Source organism: Antechinus flavipes, chromosome 4 (assembly GCF_016432865.1).
Source record: "Antechinus flavipes isolate AdamAnt ecotype Samford, QLD, Australia chromosome 4, AdamAnt_v2, whole genome shotgun sequence".
Lineage (NCBI taxonomy): Eukaryota > Metazoa > Chordata > Mammalia > Dasyuromorphia > Dasyuridae > Antechinus > Antechinus flavipes.
The window spans coordinates 147,971,079-147,994,115 of NC_067401.1; the positions used below are offsets into that span (position 1 = coordinate 147,971,079).

The window sequence follows — 23,037 nt, forward strand, 5'->3', positions numbered from 1 at the left end:
TCTTCCCCCTCTATGAATCCCACTTTTTTCTGCTCCGGCATGATTCAGTGTAATAGTACTTGACCCTAGATATGTGACCAAGCAGAGCCAAATGTACTGTAAACTAATAAGAAAACAACAACAGGGAATGCATTTCGCTCTCTCAGCCCTATGATTTCTGGATTATAAATCAGTCAGGATTAACTATAGCATTGCCCTCTCCACAGAGCAGAAAGCTAGACACGCTGCTGCCATTAGACTCTTGAAGCTTCAGCTTCTACTCTTCTTCCTTCTCTCCCTTCCTATAGCTGCGTATTGAGAGGCCCGCCATTCTTCCTGCAGGGCCTTGGGTAGTGGAAGCCGGCACTACAGGTTTTGGAGGAGAGGGTCGGGGACACAGAATCCTTACTGTTCTCCTCGTTGACTAATCCGTAGCAGACCTCGTAGGCTGTGATCTCCCCATTGGTCTCAGCAGGCTCGGCCCAGCTTAGCTGGGTGACGGTGGAGGAAACAACGTTGAAGGCCAGGCGTCCAGGTTCACTGGGGACTGTGGGGGAAGCAGTCAGTGGTGGGAAAAGGAGCAGGGGTCTCTAGGGGTCAGCATCCCTGAGAATGTGGGGAGTGAAGACAGAAGGGCCCGGACTTCCGAGAGCAGGTATCAAGGGGAGCCATGGAGATGAGGATGGGAGGAATTTACTCTTGCTTTTAGACAAGAGACAAGAGAGTTAGGAAGGAACAGCCTATGCAAAGAAGTGGAAATTGCAGGGAAATTGCCCATCAATTGGGAAATGACTGAATACATTGTGGTGTATGATAATGCTGTAAAACTATTGTGCATAAGAAATGATAAGCCCAGTGATCTTAGAAAACCATAGAAATAATGAACAGAACCAAGAGAGCATTGTATATAGTAACAGCAATATTGTTTTAAGAAGGACTTTGAGAATTGTGCATGTTTAAACTATATTGGATTGCTTGCTGTCTTGGGGAGAGGGGAGAGAAGAGAGAGGAAAATTTGGAATACAAGATTTTGCAAAGGCGAATGTTGAAAACTATTTTTACATGTATTTGGAAAAATAAAATACAATTTTAAAAAAAGAGAAAAATTCATGGACAATATGGTTCATGGGGTCACAAAGGAAAAAAAAAAAGGACTTTGAATGAATAAGTTATTTTGACTATTATAAAAACCCAAATTAGCCATAAAGGGCACTATCTAAAGCAGAAAAAGAACTGATAAACAGAATTGTGTGAGGAATAATTTTGAATAGATATACTTATTTATGTCTAATGGTGGTCATCTCTAGGCAGGGGAGCAGGTGAGGAGGAAAGAAAAAAGAAATTTATATGATAATTTGTTGTATAAAAGGAATAACAAGTTGCACATAGTTTTCCTATGTAATCATCTTTGTTATTATATTTGTTATGGAAATGTTTACTTTAGTCTATATATTAAAAATAAAAGTTTTTTATTTTTAAAGGAGCAACCTTGGTAGAGAGTCTGGGAAAGACTTACCTTCTTCATGGGTACGACAGGATACCAGGGGACTATAAGGTCCCTCACCGGATGGCCCATAAGCACAGACCTTCATCTCATAGTCACAATATGGGTATAGGTTGTTGAGCTCCACTGAGGGTACTTTGCAATCAAGGAACCGAGCCTCAGATTCAGGATCACCCTGTATCCAGTATTTTACCTGTACCCAAAGTAAAAGATGTCAGAAGGAAAAGGACCTTCTCTTGGATTATCATATATAGTGGCTTATGTATAAAAGGCCATACATAAGGAAAGAGCCCAGGACCATCCATCAGTCAATCAATCAAACATTTATTATACCTACTCTATGCTAGGTACTATGCTAAGTGCTTATACATTTCCCGAAGGAATTCACAGTCCCCTATGGGACTTCTTCTATAGGGCAGGGCTTTAAAAATGTGGGGCAGACAGTAGCTTAGAAAAGGAAGCACAGAAATGGAAGAAAACAACTCCTTTAAAAATGAATTTGGTAAAATGGAAAAAGAAAAAAACTTTTTAAAAACTAGTATTGGCGAACTGAAAAAAAGAAAATAATTTAAAAAAGAACTGATGAAATGGGAAAAAAAAAATCCACTGAACAAAACAACTCCTTTAAAAGCACAATTGGCTAAATGATTTGGAGATAGGAGATAAAACAGTTAACTGAAGAAAATTCACTAAAAATTAGAATTGGGCAAATGGAAGTAAATGACTCAATGAGATATCACCAATCAGTTAAACAAAAATATGAACAAAAATGCTCACTCAAAAGTGATTCAATTGAAAGCAAGTTAAAATAGTCACAGGACCACAGATTTAGAGATCATCTAAACTAAACTCCTTAATTTATAGATGAGGAAAACAGAAGTCCAGACATGTAAAACCATCTATTTTAAGCCAGAATGGTTAGCCAGTAATTGACCCAAGGGGCAACTAGATGGCGGAATCTTCTTCCTTACCCTGTATCCAGATGGCTTGCCAGGAGGTGGTATCCAATTGAAATGGATCCTACGGGAACCAACAGCCTTGGCATTGGGGTTCTGAGGGGCACCTGGTTCAGCCGGGGTGAAATATGAGGAAGTCGTCTGTCCAACCAATCCCTTATCCAGACTTTCTGCAGTGAATGGGAAGAGATATTAAGCACAAAGCACCTAGAATTGGGTCATTTCTGTGCCACTAGTGGGAGCCAGACTCTCAATTGATGACCCTACTGGGCAAGGTAGGACGGAGTTGTCTGAGGGCTCTGTTTTGGTTTTGAATCTTGTTCTTCAGTAAGGGGAGGCTCTCCGTGTCAGACAGTCTCAAGATCCCTACTACCTATAGGGCCCCTAAGATTTCAAGATGATAAGAAGCAAATTTTGTTTTTAGCTCCTTTATTCCATAGCTCTGATGGCTTTCCTTCCATTACTCAGGACTTGTCAGTTTTTTCCACCTTTCTCTAGGGTCTCAAACCCCCTTAGTCATAGGGCATAAAGGTATTCAGAAGTAAAAATGGCTTAATGTAATTCACCTTTCTTTAAAGGGGGGAGGGGATCAAAGCCCCTGGTATTTGAGGCATTTTCAATGGGAATTTGGGAGGTAAAATCCCCCAATTACTCTTCCATCCAGGCAGGGTCTTCCCCAGAGCTTCCCTCTCTGTCCCTTCATCATTTAAATTACCGATGAGGACCGTGGCAGAGTGCTGCTCGCCCAACCGAGCGCCATACTTGGGATTAGTTAGATGGATGTGGAAACGTCGGGGTTGATGGCCCAAAAGGAGGGAGTCCATTTCCTGTAGATCCAGCAGTTTCACTTGCAGCTCCTTCTTTGTCTCCCCTGGCTGGAAGAGCAGATCTCCTTCTACAGGGATGTAGTCCTGGGGAAAAAGTAGGGTTAGAAGCATAGTAAAAACTAACATTGGGAATGTGGGCACATGGGGAGCAGGAGAAATCACAGAGCCACCCAGAGACACTCATCCAATCACACCCAGAGATGGCTGAGTGCAGTCACAGTCATACATAGTGCCCTTCGCCTCTGCTCTTGCTATGGGGCTCAACTTCACTCTAAATGTTCTTTCTAACCTTGTTTCTTAATGATGGTGAGATCTCCATTGGCAGCAGGGACTCTCTTAAATAAGTATTTGAAAACACACATACATAGGAAAAGTACATCATAAATTTGGTGAAAGGGAAAAAGAAAACAACTTCTTTAAAAATTAGGATTGGCAAAATGAAAAAAAAAGCAAACAATTTAAAAAATAGAATTGACGAAATGGCACGTCTCACTGTCTCATGAACAAGCCCTGCTGTAACAAAGTTCTTACCCGGTTGGCCCGGGCTGTATTATCCTGTGTTCGGTAGGAGACTTGACACTTGCCACTGTCCATGACGCGTCTGGTCACAGGAATCCGGGCTACCTGGTCCATGTGGTTGAAGGAATACTCTGGCTGATCAAATGATACTATCCCGCTGGCTGCAAGAAACCATGGCAGTGGGTGTGGGCCAGGGGAGGTCTCAACCTTCCTTTACCCTGTATCTCCTAACCTCATTTCTGAAACCCCATGGGCAACCACAGAAAAACATCATCATTCCCATCGAAATGAGATGAATGATATAACAACAAAATAGGTCGAGACCAAACTTGTAATTTCAGTGGATAACAAAACTCCCAGATGAAGAAAAGTTCCTTTAATCAATGCAGGCTGATACCCTCCTCTGCAACCTAGAGAACTGACAGGTTAAGTAGCTTGTCTAGGGGTCATACAGACAGGATGTATCAGAGGGAGAACTTGAACTCCAGTTCTTCCTGGCATTGGACAGCTTTCTCTCTACTGTATCAAGTATTCATATATATATATATATATATTTTTAACATACATATTTATATATTTTTATTTATATATAAATGTGTATACATATATATATACACATATCATACACAATATGTTTTATACACATATTACATATACATGTTTAAAACTATATACATTATCATTTGATCTTCATAATAACCCTATGCAATTGCTACTCCAGACATGGAAACTGAGATTTGGAGAAGTTGTGACTTGCTCAGGTCAGGCAATAAAGGAAGTGTTGGAGGTAAATTAATATTCATCAGAAGTGGGAAGCAACAGACCAAGCATTGAGACAATGAGTCCGATAGCAGCCAAAGAACCAGGCCCATAGAAAGTGGAAGAAAGGGTCCTATGCCCTTCTCTCCTCCATCCTGCCACCATGTTCTATTTCACCCTGAATGCCAGTTCTAACCTTGTTCCTTTATGATGGTTATGTTGACCAGGCGACGCCCAATGGTGGCAGTGCCCACGGGTACATCAATTGCCTCTACCACCAGATGCTGATCATCATCATTATCTGGACGGATGAAAAGAGGGACTCGAACATCTACCAGCTCTACTCCTTCCTGAAATTCCACCATGCCCCGGGCATCTGGATGGAGAAAGTATGGAAGGGGGAAGATACACTGGATCAGAGGAGCGAGATGGGGGGGAAAAAGGCAAAGAATATTGTTGGAATCCTTACAAACTGCTAACTCATTAGAGTTGATCTAATCTTACAAGAAGATGTTTTGGGCAGAACCTGAAATAAGGTATACATGGTATACGTAAATCCATCAATATGGGAGGCATTATACATAATTTACATAAGCACATAGCAATATAACACAGGCTAGTAGTAATGTAAATAACATGAATCATCTGAAAATTTACACATGTCCATAAGTCCTAGAAACAGTCCATAAGGAATCCATTGTCCATTAGTTCATGTGCCAGGAATCTAATCATTCCTGTAAGCTCTGAAGTACTGCAAAAAGTCTCATCAACAATATTTCATCTCAAGGAATCCAATGATTCTTGCTGTTTTTTTCAAGAACTAAAACAGTTTCATCTTGTGTTAGGAAATCCAATGATTCCTGAAGATTTTAAAAGTCTTTTTAACAGTCTCATTGTCAGCCATCTGACTCTCCATCTGTGGAAATATAAGCAGATCCTCTTCCCCAAGCAGTTAACCTAATGTATTTTCTCTCTTTTTGACCTGAGGAGTTGAGCTCTTCAATCACAGGATATGCATTTATAAAATCAGATAAATCGAGTTATCTGATTTTATAAATGCATATCCTGTGATTGAAGAGCTCAACTCCTCAGGTCAAAAAGAGAGAAAATACACTCCTTTTAATTTGGAAAAAATTAAAGATTTGAAAAAGGGTTGCACTCTTTATGGGGCTACATCATCTTATGTGAAGATGTTACTGGATAATTTGTCTTATGAAATCTTAACCCCGAATGACTGGAAATCCATAGCGAGAACATGTCTAGAACTGGGACAAAATTTATTGTGGCTTTCGGAGTTTCATGAATTATGTAGGATTCAAGCCCAATGCAACAGACAAACAGGAGCTATTGGACAAATCACTTTTGACCAACTAACTGGAGAAGGTCAGTATGCAGAGAATTCAGAACAAATTTATTATCCCATAACAGTATATGAGCAAATTTCTAAGGCTGCAATAAAAGCTTGGAATTCTCTCCCTGGACAGAAAGATGGAAATAATGCTTTCACAAAAATAGAGCAAGGTCCCAATGAACCTTTTGCAGATTTTGTGGGACGTTTACAAACAGCTGTAATAAGAACCATTGGAGATAATGCAGCAACAGAAATAATGACTAGACATTTGGCTAAGGAAAATGCCAATGAGGTTTGCAAGAGAATTATATGGGGGCTAAACAAAGATGCTCCTTTGGAGGAGATCATAAGACACTGTGCCACAGTGGGCACAAATGCTTATTATACCCAAACTATGATGAATATGGGAAGACAGGGTCCCTCTTGGCAAAGGAATTCTAGAGAAACTCGTTGATGTTTTCAATGTGGAAAAGTTGGACATCTAAGAGCCCAATGTAGAAATGGAGATAGAGTGAGAAGACAGGGTGAGAGAAAACCCAAAACCCCATGTCCAAAATGTAACCGAGGCTTTCATTGGGCCTCTAAATGTATATTGACCCAGAAAAATGAGAGGCAGGGCCCAGCTCCAAAGTATCAATCAAAGGACAGGTGGAGCATGATAGCAGCTGAGGTTACAGCCAGAGAAACTTTAGAAATTCAGAACTCTGATGTCATCAACCAACAGAAAAGCAATCAGGATTACAGTTGGGAAGAATACAGGCCTTTTAAGACAACAAGGCAATATCCAGTGCAAATGGCTCCAATGTAATTACCAGATGATGAGGAGAAATCCCAAATTTGGTAAATAGAAGGGAATTAGGTTAACTGCTTGGGGAAGAGGATCTGCTTATATTTCCACAGATGGAGAGTCAGATGGCTGACAATGAGACTGTCAAAAGAACTTTAAAATCTTCAGCTTTCAGTTCCTGAAAAAAACAGCAAGAATCATTGGATTCCTTGAGATGAAATATTGTTGATGAGACTTTTTGCAGTACTTCAGAGCTTACAGGAATGATTAGATTCCTGGCACATGAACTAATGGACAATGGATTCCTTATGGACTGTTTCTAGGACTTATGGACATGTGTAAATTTTCAGATGATTCATGTTATTTACATTACTACTAGCCTGTGTTATATTGCTATGTGCTTATGTAAATTATGTATAATGCCTCCCAAATTGATGGATTTACATATACCATGTATACCTTGTTTCAGGTTCTGCCCAAAACATCTTCTTGTAAGATTAGATCAACTCTAATGAGTTAGCAGTTTGTAAGGATTCCAACAGAATATCATATGATAGGATTGGGAGAGGGGCAGGAGCTTTGATTTTGATGATGATGATGAAGAAGAAATAACAGCCAGCATTTACACACCATTTGCAAAATGCTTTACAAATACAGCTTCCTCTTCTGGGATTCCACTGTCCATTAAGAGTTTTGGGACACCCTGAATTATCTCATTTATTCTCACAAGAATCAGGTGCTATCATTATCTCCTTTGTATCAGAGATTGTGTCTTTTCCAAGGTCAGAGAGGTAATAGTGTCTGATGTCAAATTTGATTCCAAGTCTAATACTCTTATCCACTTTTCCATCTAAATGCTTTAGGGACTCCAACCCTCAGTTTTATAGATGAGGGAAGCAGCCTCGAGACTTGGCCAAGACAGCAGATAAGAGATGCCAGAGGCAGGATTCGGATTCGGGACCTCAGCCTGCCATGCAGGACACTCAGAGGACAGCGTGTGGTCAGCATCCTCTCTGTGTGGCCAGGCAACCTACCCTGGTCTCCAGTGAGGGTGTAGTAGCCAGGGGCCACCTTGAGCTCATGGAATGCTCCCTGGGAGACTTGCTTCTCTGTTAGCTTCAGCAGAGGCAACTTAGCTGACCGGGGGGCCATCAGCACTGTGTCCACAATTGTGTGGTCCTGCCTAATTCCAGGAGAAGAAAAGAAGATCACTGAGGTCCAGATTCCATGTGGATATCTTATTGCCACCCACTAGAAGGATCTGTAAGATGGGCAACTTTCTTATTCTTTATCAAGGATCAATACAACCCAGCACTTCCTAACATAGTTTCTCTTGGATAGAAGGAACTTAATCCAGGTTTGTTGACTGACTCTCAATTCTGTTAATTCTTCCCTGATTTTCTGACTTCCTACCAACACGAATGTAGGTCACCAACAGGGAATAGTGGGAGGTCATGAGTGAGATACTGGTTGCTTTTCTTGCTAACCTCTCAAAGAGAAAGAAGGAAGAAAGGAGAGAAAGAAAGAAATAAAAGAAAAAAAGAAGAAAGGAAAAAGAAGGGAAGGATGCTAACCTGTTTTTTGGGGGGCACCTGAGAAGATTGTTAAGGTCCCTTGACATCCCTAAGCAATTCTTTCTTGGTGGAACCCTCTATATTTCCCATAATCAGACATATAATGACATACAGGAATGCCCAGGGTCTGGGACTAAGAAAACAAAGCATTGTGAGGGTTCAGATGCCATATGCTTTTTTGGATAATGCTGCCAGACACAGGACCCCTCAGTTGGCATGAAATTAGTGGAATGCAAGCTTTCTACTGCAGCTGTAGATCCATTGCTCTTTTCTTTCCCTCACTCCCTTCCCCACCCCCAAAGGAGAGAAAATGCTAAGGCAGATAAACAGAGAGATAAGCAGGATAAAGGGACAGATGCCCGAGAGTGATGGTCCTAGGGCTACCAGCTAATGCTCTACTCACTTTTTCCCAGCATTGGGCTGTTGCCTGTGGGAGAAACAGAAGAAATGAATGAGCTGTGTTTTCCTTAGCCCCTTGAGAAGGGCTGGAGGGAGTGGGTGGGGCAGGGATATTCAGGACTTTTGGTGTTTTCCTGTACTAGCAGCCTGCCTCATAGTCTACGACCAGGGTGGCAGAATTAGTATAGGGCCCATGGGACGGGCCATCTTCTGACATGCCATCCGGAAAGCCTGGATCAGCATGGTACAGGCAACCAATGGGCCCAACCAATGGTCTTTGTGGTATCTCTGTCTCTACAGGGATGTTAAGTACTCACCGAAACTTGGTGTGCTGAAGCTTATGAACCCCCGGAATCTGTCTGTAAACTTCATTCAGCTGGAAGAGAACAGAGGAGAGGGGGGATGAGGGTGCTCCTGGGGACAATCTGGCACAGGAAAACCATGGCTGCCTTTGTTCTCACTGTCCTCGTGCCTGAAATGCCCTCCCTCTTCACCTGTGCCCCTTGGCATCCCTGGCTTCCTGGGACACTTAGGAGGCCACGCCTTTCCCTTTCTTCCCTTCCCCTCCTTTTTATTCCTTTTTTCCCCCCTTTTGAGCCTACATCTCCCTACCTCATCCAGCCTGGAAGGGCAACAGCCACTCATAATAGGCTTCCTCTTGACACTGATCAGTAGGGAAACTTTAAACTGCTCCATTTCCCTGACTGGCCCAAAGCATCTCCCCTGGTAGCCTGGTTGCCTTTTGCCTGCTGCCATTGGGAAATCCAGACCCCACGCGGTCCCCCAGCCTCAGCCTGTCCCACGGAAGGAGCTCCAAGTGTGCACCTCATGCCTTTCTTGTTCCCCTCAGCGGCTAGTAATCTCTTCTCTAACCTTTGCACTTTTTAAGTCGCGCACATCTCTCCACATTGTCTCTCCCTTAGAATGTCCTTCTTGAAGGAAGGACAGTTTTTGCTTTTTCTTTGTATCTTTGTGCCAATCAAAGAGTAAGCAGTGAATAAATGTTGATGAACGGATTCAGAACCAAGAATGGACCCGCTAATCAGAATCCTCCCGGAGCGAGCAAGGCCAGGGAGCAGAGTTCCCAGGAGCTCAGACCATTGCAGCTTCATGTTTTGGAAAATGCAAAGGGCAGATTCCCTAACAGGAGCCTCCTGTTCCTGGACTAAGTCTCCAGAAGAGGCCTCTCCTTGAGTCCTCTCCTTCCCACAGGCTCTTCTCCTCCCTGCCACCCTTGCCGGGAGAATCTCCATTCTTTCCCCTCCCGCGGGCACTGCCCTCAGTCTTACATTCTCTTCCACTTCCTGGCGCAGCTGATCGCACTCCCGAGTATCAGGTTTCAGCAGGTTCTCGGTGCAGAGGCGGGCAAGGCGCAGGGATAACCTATATGGGACTGGGCGGGAAAGGGACAGGTCAGGCCTTTCCTGGAGCCTAGAACTCTGTCATGGGCCTGGTGGGATAATAAGCCTGGTAGAGGGCGGGGATTTTTAGTGGCAGGAGGAAAATGGAAGTTGGTGCCACAGTTGGCTGCTCTTGGCTCTTAGAACTCTGTCAGAGGTCCTTAGGGAATTAAGATGAGCGTCCTTTGGAGCCCCGATTCAAGGCAAGCAGCATCCACAACCCCCCTGGCTCGGGACGCCTTTCTGAGACGGGCACCCCCGGTTACCCCCTTACCCAGCTCTTTGGGATTGGCAGCATGGCTGGTGATGCCATTGTTGATCTTCCAGCGGACCATGTCGCGCCCTTTCAGGTTTCCACTGCGTACCATTGGCGTGTCCAGGTGGTCCGAAGCCATGAGGTTCTCCCTCAACACGTAGTGATCTTCCTTGAAGCCCACCATGTGGCCTGCAGGAGGGGCAGAGGGATTTCAGTACCAGTGTCACCTTCATGATGCTTATGGAGCCCAGGAGACCAGACAAAGGTATCTGAAGTCACTTTCTCAGCTTCCATTATGCTGAGATTAATCTACCATCCCATCTGGGGATCCCTGCTTCCTCTTTCCTCCCTCTGCCCTCAGGAAGTGAAAGTCTTCAGCCAGAGCCCCCCATCCCCATGCCAGAGGCCCCCATCCCCATGCCAGAGGCCCCCATCCCCATGCCAGAGCCCCCCATCCCCATGCCAGAGCCCCCCATCCCCATACCAGAGCCCCCCATCCCCATGCCAGAGGCCCCCATCCCCATGCCAGAGTCCCCATCCCCATGCCAGAGGCCCCCATCCCCATGCCAGAGGCCCCCATCCCCATGCCAGAGCCCCCCATCCCCATGCCAGAGGCCCCCATCCCCATGCCAGAGCCCCCCATCCCCATGCCAGAGGCCCCCATCCCCATGCCAGAGTCCCCATCCCCATGCCAGAGGCCCCCATCCCCATGCCAGAGGCCCCCATCCCCATGCCAGAGCCCCCCATCCCCATGCCAGAGCCCCCCATCCCCATGCCAGAGGCCCCCATCCCCATGCCAGAGGCCCCCATCCCCATGCCAGAGCCCCCCATCCCCATGCCAGAGCCCCCCATCCCCATGCCAGAGCCCCCCATCCCCATACCAGAGCCCCCCATCCCCATGCCAGAGCCCCCCATCCCCATGTCAGTGCCCCCATCCCATGCCAGAGCCCCCCATCCCCATGCCAGAGCCCCCCATCCCCATGCCAGAGCCCCCCATCCCCATGTCAGTGCCCCCATCCCCATGTCAGAGCCCCCCATCCCCATGCCAGTGTCCCAGCAGTACCTTTGTTGCAGCAGGGGAGCAGGGCCAGGCAGGCCTGTGAAATAGAAAGAAGGAACAGAAAGGGAAGAACGCTTAGAAACCTGAGCTGCTCCTGCTCTGGGTTACCTGCTTCTTACCTCAGGGGCAAAGTAGTGATCTCTCTCTTGAGAAGCCTGGTAGTGCCAACTGGTGCCAGGGTATTAGAAAGCGGGTATTAGATATTATGATGGCAGGAGAGGACAGAAAAATGTCCATGAAGGGCTTGTCCCACTTCACCTAGCCTAGTCTCTATCCTACCATAGGCTCTCCAGGCCTTCCAGGTTATTACTCCTGTTCTGCCTTCCCTTTCTCCCCTTCCCAGACCCCAGCCCTTAATTAACCAAAACAGTCTATACTGCTGCAAAACCCTGAAAGCCTGCTGAGCTCTGATTAAGGCAATCCCTAGTTGTGCTTTCAGGAGGCCAAAGTGAACCATGCCTCTTACCTCTTGATAGAAAGGTGGTATAAGTGTGGAAGGGGACATGCATTTTAGTTAAAGTGTTTATTTTGTTAACTGTACTTTATTGTTACAAAAGAGGCTTCTATTGAAGGTAAGAAGTAATCCTTGGAAAATGAGAGCAATATAAAAACATCAGTAAAACATTGAAAAAGAGAATCCTTTTCCCTTCTCTTTGAAATGATCTTGAATTTTCTTTGTACATATTTTTAATATCCCTATAGAAGAAAAAGGAAAGAAGGAAGAAAGGAAGGATAGATAGAAGGAAGGAAGGTAGGAAGGAAGGAAGAAAGAAAGGAAGGGAGGGAGGGAGGAAGGGAAGCATTTAAGTGCCTACTGTGTGCCAGATACTATGCTAAGTGCTCTATAAACATTGTCTCAATTGATCCTTACAATAACCTTAGGAGGTAGGTGTTATTATTATCCCCATTTTATAGATGAAGAGACTAAAGTGTCTTTGCCCAATGTCACACAGTTAGTGTTTGAAGCCATTTTTAAATTCAAGCCTTCTTGACTCCAGGTTTAGTATTCTATCTACAATATGTACCTACTATCTTCCTTGGCTAGATTGTAAGATCCTTGTATTCCTAGTGCCTGGTACAGTGTCTGGCACATAGTAGTTGCCTAATAAATGCTTCCTGATTGACTGACTAAAGGATGGATCTGTGTGGTCACAGCTTCAATGGTACAGATTGCAGCCCATCCATACCTTTACATCCTAAACGTTTTATTCTTGAATCTTTTCATTGTGTTTCCTATCACTATCTTTCCTCACCAAACTTAGACCATTTCCTCACCATCCCCCCTCCTCTGCCCTTACTTGAGCTGACTGAAGGAAGTCATGCAAGCCAACTGACTGGGTCTGCTACAAACTGATTTTATCTATTAGATATGGATCGTATGGATCCTCCCTATGGTAAGGAAATATACTCCTCCCTGACTGATCCTCTAACTCCTCTCAGCTGCCGATCTAAACCCTTTTTCCCTCTGCTCAAGTCTCCTCTACTTCCCCTTTCTCTCTCAATTGACTGCCTCATTCTTGAATGAGAAAATCATGGCTCTCTCTTCTCACCTACATCTCATAAGTTTTTGACTTCACGCTTCCATCTGTCCCCCTGGAAGTCTGATGGTTCTTATCTTCACCAGGACAAGCTAAATATGCCTGATTCAAACCCTTCTTATCTTCTCAAGCAGAATGCCCCACAATCATCTCCACTGCTTCTCTAATCTTCAATCTCTCCCTATCTTCTGGTTCCCTCCCCACTGCTTGCAAACTCGTCCAAGTCTCCACAAAACCAAAACCCAAAACTAGCCTATCAAGCCCATCTATAACTTCTCTCTTTCTCTCAAACCCCTAGAAGAAGATGTCTACACTCCTTGCCTCTGCTTCCTTTTAACCATTTGGTTTCTAATTTCACAACTGGAATGGCTTTCTCCAAAGTTGTCAATGATCTCTTCAGGACAAAATCTGATTTGAATGGCATTTTCTCAATCTTCTTCCTATTTGATCTTCTTGATGCTTTTGATTATCTCTTGTTTTGGATACTTCCCTCTCTGACCCCAGCCTACTGGGGTTTTCCTGACCCTGTTCTCTCTTGGTTCTTCCACTTTTACTGCTTCTCAATTTCTTTTGCTGGATCATCATCCCCTAAGTGGGATATCACACCCCCAAATGTGGATATTCCCTGAACTCCCTGAAGAAAAGGACCATCTTTAATTTTTCTGTAGATTCCCAGAATTTAACCTAGTGCTTGGCACATAATAAGTGCTTCATGGGTTTTGTCCTTTATCCTCAGAGGACCAAAATGTTCGTTGATGACTGTGGCTGATGAATGCTCTGCCGCACGTCGTACAGAAATCGTCCCTCTGAATATTTGGGATGGCTTTTCTAACTCTGCAGATCTCACATTTTTTCAGAACTAATTCACTTCTGCTTTGCTCACAGAGCACAGCACCTTCTCTGATGAGGGCACATCATGCTGGAGGTCCTGTGTCCGGGCTCCCACGTCACATAATCAATTCCCAGTCACCAATGGAGTGAAACAAGACTGTGTGCTTGTTCCTATGCTTTCTAGCATGCTGTTTTCAGCCAGGTTATCAAAAGTTTTCATTGTAGACAAACATTGCATATATATGCTTATCGTGGTAAGTAAATACTTCAACCTGAACAGACTGTGAGCCAGAACTAAAGTGGAGGGAGCTTTGGTGCATGGTTTTTTGTTTGCAGATGATTGTGCAGCCTCCAAAGCCAAGATGCAACAAGGTGTGGTAGAGTCCCTGCTGGTTGCACCAATTTTGGTCTATCAATTAACATCACGAAATCACAGGTACTCCATCATCCAGTATCACACCACCAGCTGCTTCATAAATGCTTATTGCTGGTTAGTTGATGCATTAAGCTCTTGATCCCATGAGCCCTTCAGTCTAACCCCAACCTCCTTTTAAGATGTGTTACATCTTATGCCTTTTCATTCAGTCTTTAGTCTAGCCAAAATGGGCCACAATGCCCTTGTGTCCAGTTAGTATTCTCTCCTGATCTTTACTTCTTAGCTCCATAATTTTCTTCCGGGCTCAGCTGAGAGTGCCTTCCCTGATCCCCCAGATGCAAAGCCTCTGTCCCTCCTAACCTTCTACAGAATCTTGTATTATCTTTACATGTATTTTATATATGTACACATGATTGCCTCTGGCTAATTCCTTGCATATCTAGTACCTAGTATAATGTTTGGCACATAGTAGGCTCTTAACAAATATATATACACATGGTTGCCCCTGGGTAATTCTTTGTATAGCTAGTATCTAGTATAATGCTTGGTACATAGTAGGTACTTAACAAATGCTTCCTGAAATAGATCTAGGAGAAATAACCTGAGGATCATTGGACTACCCAAAAACTATGATGAACAAAAGAGCATAGATACTAATTTACAGGAAATCATCAAAGAGAACTGCCCAGAAGTAATTGAACCAGAAGGTAAAATAGGCATTGAAAGAATTCATCAAAAACCTTCTGAAAAAGACCCTAAAATAAAAACTCCAAGGAATGTTGTGGCCAAATTTCAGAACTATCAGACTAAAGAAAAAATATTACAAGCAGCCAGGAAAAAACAATTCAAATACCGAGGTCACAATAAGGGTCACTCAAGATCTGGCTGCCTCAACATTAAAGGATTGAAGGGCCTGGAATCTGATACTCTGAAAAGCAAAAGAACTTGGAATGCAGCCAAGAATAAACTACCCAGCTAAGCTGAGCATTTTCTTCCAGGGAAGAAGATGGACATTTAATGAAACAGATAAATTCCATTTGAAAAAACAGATTTAAACAAAAAATTTGATCTCCAACCATAGGACTCAAGAGAAGCAGAGAAAGGTAAAAGGAGCTCTTGAGAACTGTATTTCTGTTGTAGATGTACATAAAAACCACATGTATGATTTGGAAAAAACAAAAAACAAAACAAAACAAAACAAAAAAAAACCAAATGCTTCCTGATCAATGGATCTGTTATCTGATCAGTTTGGATACAGCTTTCAATGGTGCAGGTTGCGACCATCTCTACCGATATCACATCCTCAATGACTCTTGATTATGTCTTCTATAGGTGTCTCCCCGATGTAGTGAAGCTTTCCTCTAGCTCTCTTGCCATTTCGTGGGTACCAGTGACACGTGTGACTTGACCACTGGTTATTCCTTTTTTGCTGTATAAACCACTCCACCTCTTTTTTCAGTCTTACATCAAAGAGATATACCTTTTACACCTTTTTGCTACTTTTTTAAAGTCTCCTGTATGCCCATCTTCTGTAACCAACAACACTGATTTCTTACAGGTCAGGAGCTACATGTCTTCCATATCCCCATGTAACTTGGCAGGTATCTTACAAATGTTGTTAGACTGACCAGCTGACTGATCTGGGATTGTAGGAAAGGACACAGTAAGACTGGTCCCCAAGGTCAGAATGATAAGGTGGATCAGGTCGGGGGCTTACCTTGCAGCAGGCACAGTACTTCCAGCAGAGCAGCAGCAGCAGGGCCAAGAGCAGCAGGAGGAAGATGAGCAATGGGATGAGCCACCAGAAGGTTCCAGGAGGACAGTCTGGGACGGGGCAGAACACAAAAAGGGACGAGATGGGGAGGTGTGGAAAGGAACCATGAAACAGACTTGTAGAACTGCAGAATAATAGAGACCTTGGAAAGCATCTAGTCCAAATCTCTCATTTTAGAGATAAGGAAACTGAGGAATAAAAAGGGAAGTAAGTGACTTGTCTAGATTGACCAAGAGTGTCTTTGGGAAACCTCTTGGGGAAAAGCAGAAGGAAATCAACTTTGTTCTAGTAGCCCCTTGGGACATCCCATCCTGCTTCCTTTCCCACGCGGGACAGGAGCTCCCTCCTTCTCTCCCTTTCTCTCTCTAGGCCCCAGATCTAAGTCATTTTTCTCTGTGGGTCTCAATGGCACTCACCTTTTTTCTTATGCACAAGGACGGTGCTGTTGGGTCCGATGGCTTCGTTCCCTTCTACAGTATAGCTGTATGTGCAGTCATCATCCTCATCACGGAAGGAACAGTATTCCAACACTTCTTCTGCTGTATTCACCACAACATGCTATCCCGTTAGGTAGAGTCCCTAAGAGCACGCTGCTCCCACCCTTCTGCCTCCTAATTCCTTCCCCAGGGAGAAAGATGAGGTAAGGAAGTAAGCACCATCCCGGAGAGCAACGGACAAAGGTCCAGGCCTAGGAGAATCTGACTTGGGTAAGCTTTCCTGAGTGGATGAGAGGGGCAAAAGTGGTCTGAGCCCCTAAAAAATGCCCAATGTGGATGCCCTGGACATATTTTGAGAACGACAAATCACTTTAATATGTAGAATTACACTAAGGTGGGTCCCTAGCTTTGCCTAGGGCCATTCTGAGAATATTCCTAGCCTATAGGGAAGAGCTTGCCTAGCCCTGAGATACTATGTGCCTTGTCCCTCACTCTCCCAACCTCCCTAGGATATGCTCACAGTGTTCCTATTACCTTTTTTTTTTTTTTCCTATTACCTTTTGGTTGTTGTTCTGCTTTATTGTATCTTGATTTCTCATACAGTCATTAGATTCTATTTGCTCAATTCTAATTTGTCTTTTTTCCCTCTAGTACATTTATTTATTTGTTTTTAATATTATTTCTTTTTAATTCACACTATTTTATGGATCATGTTGGGAGAGAAAAATCAGAGCAAAAGGAAAAACTATGGGAGAGATTTAAAAACAGAAAAAAAGAAGTGAACATAGCATTGTTGATTTACATTCAGTCTCCTTAGTTCTTTTTCAGGATGCAGCTGGCATTTTCTGTCCAAAGTCTCTTACCTTTCTTCAGCTCCTCCACCATCTTCACTTTGAAGTTACAGTTAGCACACTTCTGCCCCTTCTTCACCCCCGTGCCCCAGGCTTGGCACTGAACACAGGAACGCAGGTCCTCACATACCCCTAGGAATGCCTGAGAGGAGAAGCAGTCAGACACAGTGATGGAGGGGTGAAGAGGCCCCTGGACCCCAGAACCACCTTCAGGAGAGGGTCAAAGGCACCCACTGCCACATCCGTTCCTTCCCTCTGCCCAGGCCCTGTCCGTGCTCACTGCAGAGTAGCTGATCTCACAGGTGGTATCAGTGTAGAGGGAGACTTGGTCACAGTGGCAACGTCCACACTCACAGCGCCCTCGCCCGTTACACAGGCCCTGGAGAGAGAGAGTCTATTAGCCTGACCCTCCCTCAGCAGCCAGAGAGATCCGAGTTTGGCCAGCCGTCTCCTGAGAAGAGCACCCCGCGAACCTCCACTCTCTCCCCAGAATAAAGCTCGGTACAGTCCTCCGGTATTTTGCCCCAAATTCTAGGAGACTCCCAACCCCCATCCCCAAGAAATAGCTTCAGTTCATTCCAGCGACACGTCCAGAATGACTGGGCCCGTCCAGCTCCCAGGCGTACCCCGTTGCTGTCGATGCAGGTGGCATTGCTGAGTGGACACTCACAGCTCTTTCCTGTCCAGCCCCTTTCACAAATGCACTGGCCCATGGAGCAGCGGCCCCGGTCTGCAGGGAGTGGGGAGCAAGGACAATAGAACTCATACTTCCAAAGTGGCTGGCTTAGTTCTTTATTTTTTGTTGAACTGAATAGAAAGGCTATAAAACAATCTTCCCCGTAATTCATGGCCCTTTATGCCATTCCCAGAGTCCCAATGCTTCAATCTCCCTCTCTCCCTTCATGAGCAACTTTTTTTCCTAATCTCCAGGAAAGCTTGGGAAGTTACTAGTCTGTACTGCTGATATGCCCTATTCCACCCTCTCAATACCGGAATGTCTAATCTCTGTGTCATTACCCAATCTCCCTAGATTTTTCTCTTTTTCCCCCCTTTATTAAAGCTTTTTATTTTTCAAAACATATGTGTGGGCAATTCTTCAACATTATCCCTTGTAAAATCTTGTGTTCCAATTTTTCCTCCCCTACTCCCTCCTCTCGTTGGCAAATAGTCCAATATATGTTAAAATGGTGAAATATATGTTAAGATTTTTCTCTTTATAATTACTATCAGAGTTGTCTGCCTCAAGGAGATTTTAATCTTGAGGGAAAACAAGAACTATCTGACAAAATAACAACAATGGGTTAAAATGTGTGCAAGAAGAATTCAGAGCAGGGAAAGATTGATAGTGATTGGAGTAATGAGAGGAGACTCCCCAAAGGAGGTGAGATTAAGAACCACAGAATATTATAATTTGAAAGGACCTTCAAAATCACTAATACTAGGATGTCTTAACTTTTTTTTTTTAAATCATAGAACCCTTTGACAGTGGTGAAACCTTTCTCAGAATAGTGTTTTAAATGTGTAAAATAAAATAAATAGGATTACAAAGGTAACCAGTGATATTAAAATACCTTTACAAAAATATATTTTTTAAAGAACAAAGTTCACAGACTTCAGATTAATAACCTATGGTCCAAATCCTTCACTTTATAGAGGAGGAAACTGATTTGTCCAGAGAAATACAGTAGTTAGTGGTAGGGGCTAGAATAAACTTAGATCTCCTAATTCCCAGTTTGGTATACTTGAGGTAGCCCTTCTTAAGAAAATCTAAAATTTGGACCAATGATTAAAGGCCATAGTTGGTACAAGATCCCAGTATTTAGCTGACTTCTTTGAACATAGTAAGTGGTTTAATAAATATTTTTTTGTTGAACTGAATAGAAAGGATATAAAACAAATACTTCACAGAAGAGGAAGCATATATATTTAACATACTCGAGAAAATGTTCAGCATCAATGCTAGTTATAGAGATGCCAATAAAAACAGCACCCATTAAGTGGAAAAATTTGAAATATATATATATATATATATACACACACACACACACACACACATATATATATATAATATATATGCACACATATTAACTAAGGCAGAAAAGAAAAACCTACAGTTATCAGGGTTATAAGGAAACAGACACATTCAGAGACTGCTGATGGTTATGTGAATTTTCATTATCTTTCCCAAAAGCAATCTGACTCTGTACAACAAAGCCACCAAAATAGTCTCACCATTTGATTACATGGTTGTATTGCTGGGGGTAATGGAAGTTGTGCGAGTAGAAATAGTACTTTATATTTTTGGTCATGTGGGTTGCAAAGAAGTATAATTTTCCCAGAAACCTAAATGGCAGATATAGTCTACATTTCAACACTTTAAAACTCTCCGATTTCCATTTGTGTGTGTATTTGTATGCCCTAAACAAACATAAATTTCAATCTTTTTCATGAATTTTTGTGAATGATAAAAGCACCCCAAATGAAGGCAAAGAAAAGAAAAATCTATTTGTACAAAGATGTTTATAACTATCATATTTATAATAGCAAATGAATAGAAACAAAGTAAAATCCAGTGGCTGGAAAATACTGTACTGTAATACATTGATGTATGAAAAAGGACAAATATGAGAAATACACAGCTATGTAAAATGTCCACATTTGGAAATAATGCATCAAAATTATTGTAATAATATCTTGTAATGTGTAAAAATTATGTATGTATATATTATATGTATATAAATGTAATCCTCTGTCATCAGCAAGGTCTGCTAGAAAATAGTTTTCCCAGAGGGAAGAAAACTGAAAAATTAAGAGATATGGGAAGCAAAGAGGAGAGGAGCCTGGGAAACTATGGGTTTCTGTGGAGAAGTGAAAGGAGCTAGGGACGCAGGTCAGTAAGGAGAGTTGACTAGAAATGAAGGGCTGATTGATTAAAGAATTGATAATTCTGAGAAACTAGAATTTTGGTTCACTTATTGACTTAAGGAATGATATCTGGACAGAACTTGTTTTTGCCTAGAGTGTTCTTAAATGCTGGAGACCTGGTGAAATTATCTACTCTTTACCTCCTCTCTCTCCTGCCCTGCCTTATTACTGCCTGGCAAACCAACATTGCGTTATTTACTATTTGGGAGTTTTCAGTTCTTTTTTTATATCTTTTTTTTTTTCTATTTTCAGTTTAAAGCTTTATAATGGATTTATCTAGATAAAGATAAGCTGACACTGCATTCTGAGTATTAGCTCTGGAGGAATAAGTACTAAGGGGAAACACTGTAGTTAGAAGAGATTTTTTTTCTCCCTAAATGTACTATAGAACAATCCACTTTCTGCTCAGTGGATAAGGAAGATAAAGATTTCTTCTGTGATCTAGGAGCTCTGACATGACTGAATACCAAGAATTTGAGGTATAACTCTATCCCTGAAATAGCAGGAGTAAGAAGAGGAAGGGAGAAAAGTGAACCTACATATCCTGGACTTTAAAGATAAATATTTTGAACTAATAGTAAGGACATAAAAGAGAGTTTTATCTTTTATTGACACACATGTGAATGTATTGTTATGATGACTGGAAGAGATTATAGTATTATCTATTAGTTAGCTGCTATTGATGACTGCATTGGGAGTTTATTAAGGCAGAAAAGAAAAAAAAAATCTGATGAAGAGGTAGATCTAATCACCATAGCCAAGCTTTCTATTGATACTCTTCTTGATTCTCAGTTTCCTCATTTATAAAATGAAGGGATTATCCTGGATGGCAGTCCTGGATCCAGCTCTACATCTGTAATCCTGGGGTCCTACTCTCACTTTTTTCAGCAAATTGCTCTTATATAGTCACCTCCTCTTTCTCTCTGGTCTTCAATCTCTCCCTATCCAATGGTTTCCTTTCCACTGTCTACAAATCTTCCAAAGTATGCCTCATTCTTTTTTTATCTTTAATAGTATTTTATTTTCCCAAATACATCAAAGATAGTTTTCAACATTCATTCCTGCAAAATCCCTGTGTTCCAAATCTTTCTTCTTCTGTTTCCCCCTCCCCCCTCCATATTTCCATATTTGTCATGCTGCACAAGAAAAATCAGACCAAAAGGGGAAAAAAAAACCTGAGAAAGAAAAAAAAGCAACAAGCAAACAAACAACAAAAGGTAAAAATGCTATCCCTTATTCTTAAAAAAAATACAACCTAAAAAAAACCTCACTAAGTTATCACTGTATATTCTCTTTTTTTTTCAGTCAAATTCTTAGAAAAAGTCATTTCTATTCCTTCTCTTCATTTCCTCTTAATCCTTTGTAATTTAGCTTCTAACCTCATTACTCAACTTAAATTGCTTTCTCCAAGTTGGCCATTGATCTCTCAATTGTAAAAGCTCATCTTCCTTGACCTCTCTATAGTCCTGGATACTTTTGATTACTTCTCTTCTTGGATTCTCATTCCTCTCCAGGTTTTCCTGACACTGATTTCTTGGTTTTCTTCTTATCTGTCTATCCCTTCTAAGTTCCCTTTGCAGAATGATGATCCAGAGCACCCCCTAAATGAGGGCAAACCCCAAGTCTCTGATCTGGATCCTGATCCAGAGCATCCCCTAAATGAGGGCAAACCCCAAGTCTCTGATTTGGATCCTGATCCAGAGCATCCCCTAAATGAGGGCAAACCCCAAGTCTCTGATCTGGATCCTCTTTGTTTCTCTATACTTTCTTGGTGATCTCTTCAGCACCTCATGAGTTTCATTATTATCACTGCTGTTGACTCCCAAATCTATACATCCAGTCTTTATCTTGAGCTCCAGTTCTGCAACATCACATTCCTGTCTCACATTTTGAACAATATGTGACTCAGGTGTCTATCGCTCAACATGCCCCAAACAACTCATTATCTTTCCCCTTCTTCTGAACTTCTCTATCTCTATTGAGTGCAGTCAGTTGATAAGTGCCTACTACTTTATTAAGTTCTGGCCATACAAAGAAAGTTAAAAGAAGTCCCTATCCTTGAGGAACTCACAATCTAATGGCAACAACATGCACACAATTATTACAAATAAGATTATTGTTTTTTGGTTATTTCATTCCTCATGACCCCGTTTGGGGTTAGGATAAGTTGGAAATAACCAACAGAGAGAAGGTACATGCACTGAAGTAGAACAGAAAAGGCTGATTTGTAGAAGGTGAGATTTTTAAATCTGGGACTTGAGGGACTTTAGAAGGGCAGAGTATGTCTCACTGTCACTGGGTCACAGAGTACATGGTGCATAAATTGCAAGAAGATTGGAGCTTGGGTATGAAGGGCTTTAAATGCCAAAGAGAGAATTTTATATTTGACTCTGGACATGATAGAAAGCCACTGGAAATTACTGACTAGAAGGCAGACATGGAAAGACACTTTAGGAAGATTAATTTGGTAGCTGTGTGCAAGATGGATTGGAATGGGAAGAGACTTGGGATTCATGAGCTGAGTGAGAAATAATGAGGGCCTGTACCAGGATGGTAGCAGTGTCAGGGAAGAAGAGACATCTATAAGAGATAATAAGGAAGGTTCAATGAATAGAACTTGACCACAGATTACAAATGGCAGCTGAGAGAGAGTGAGGAGAATGCTTTGGTTTTGAGACTGGAGACTGGGAGGATGGTGATACCTTCAACAGTAATTGGGAAGTTCTGAAGAAGAGAAAGTTTTTTGGGGGGAATAATAAATTCAGTTTTGGATACAGTGAGTTTAAGATGTTTATTAGACATCTAGCATCTACGAGATGATTTCATCTATGAATTGATGAAATCAAAGTGAAATAGTATAGAGGGAGTGGAATAGTGTCTAAGACATAGTCCTAGGGGATATCCACCTTTATTGTATGTGTCCTGGATGAAGAT

General features: G+C 42.5%; 1 protein-coding gene across 2 annotated transcripts in view; it reads right to left on the bottom strand.

Annotated features, from left to right (window-relative positions):
• ITGB4 (integrin subunit beta 4) overlaps positions 1-23,037 on the bottom strand; it is a 47,621-nt gene that overhangs the window by 7,127 nt on the left and 17,457 nt on the right. For both annotated transcript variants that reach the window (XM_051995071.1, XM_051995072.1), the window contains exons 14-30: positions 17,805-17,908; positions 17,459-17,557; positions 17,191-17,320; positions 16,307-16,429; positions 15,834-15,940; positions 11,375-11,408; positions 10,330-10,500; positions 9,945-10,048; positions 8,973-9,031; positions 8,660-8,683; positions 7,717-7,865; positions 4,741-4,920; positions 3,798-3,946; positions 3,155-3,350; positions 2,455-2,609; positions 1,496-1,676; positions 389-526 (exon numbers count right to left, since the gene is read on the bottom strand). In XM_051995071.1, coding sequence (XP_051851031.1) covers positions 389-526; positions 1,496-1,676; positions 2,455-2,609; positions 3,155-3,350; positions 3,798-3,946; positions 4,741-4,920; positions 7,717-7,865; positions 8,660-8,683; positions 8,973-9,031; positions 9,945-10,048; positions 10,330-10,500; positions 11,375-11,408; positions 15,834-15,940; positions 16,307-16,429; positions 17,191-17,320; positions 17,459-17,557; positions 17,805-17,908 — 2,103 coding nt within the window. The remainder of the gene's footprint in view (positions 1-388; positions 527-1,495; positions 1,677-2,454; positions 2,610-3,154; positions 3,351-3,797; positions 3,947-4,740; positions 4,921-7,716; positions 7,866-8,659; positions 8,684-8,972; positions 9,032-9,944; positions 10,049-10,329; positions 10,501-11,374; positions 11,409-15,833; positions 15,941-16,306; positions 16,430-17,190; positions 17,321-17,458; positions 17,558-17,804; positions 17,909-23,037) is intronic.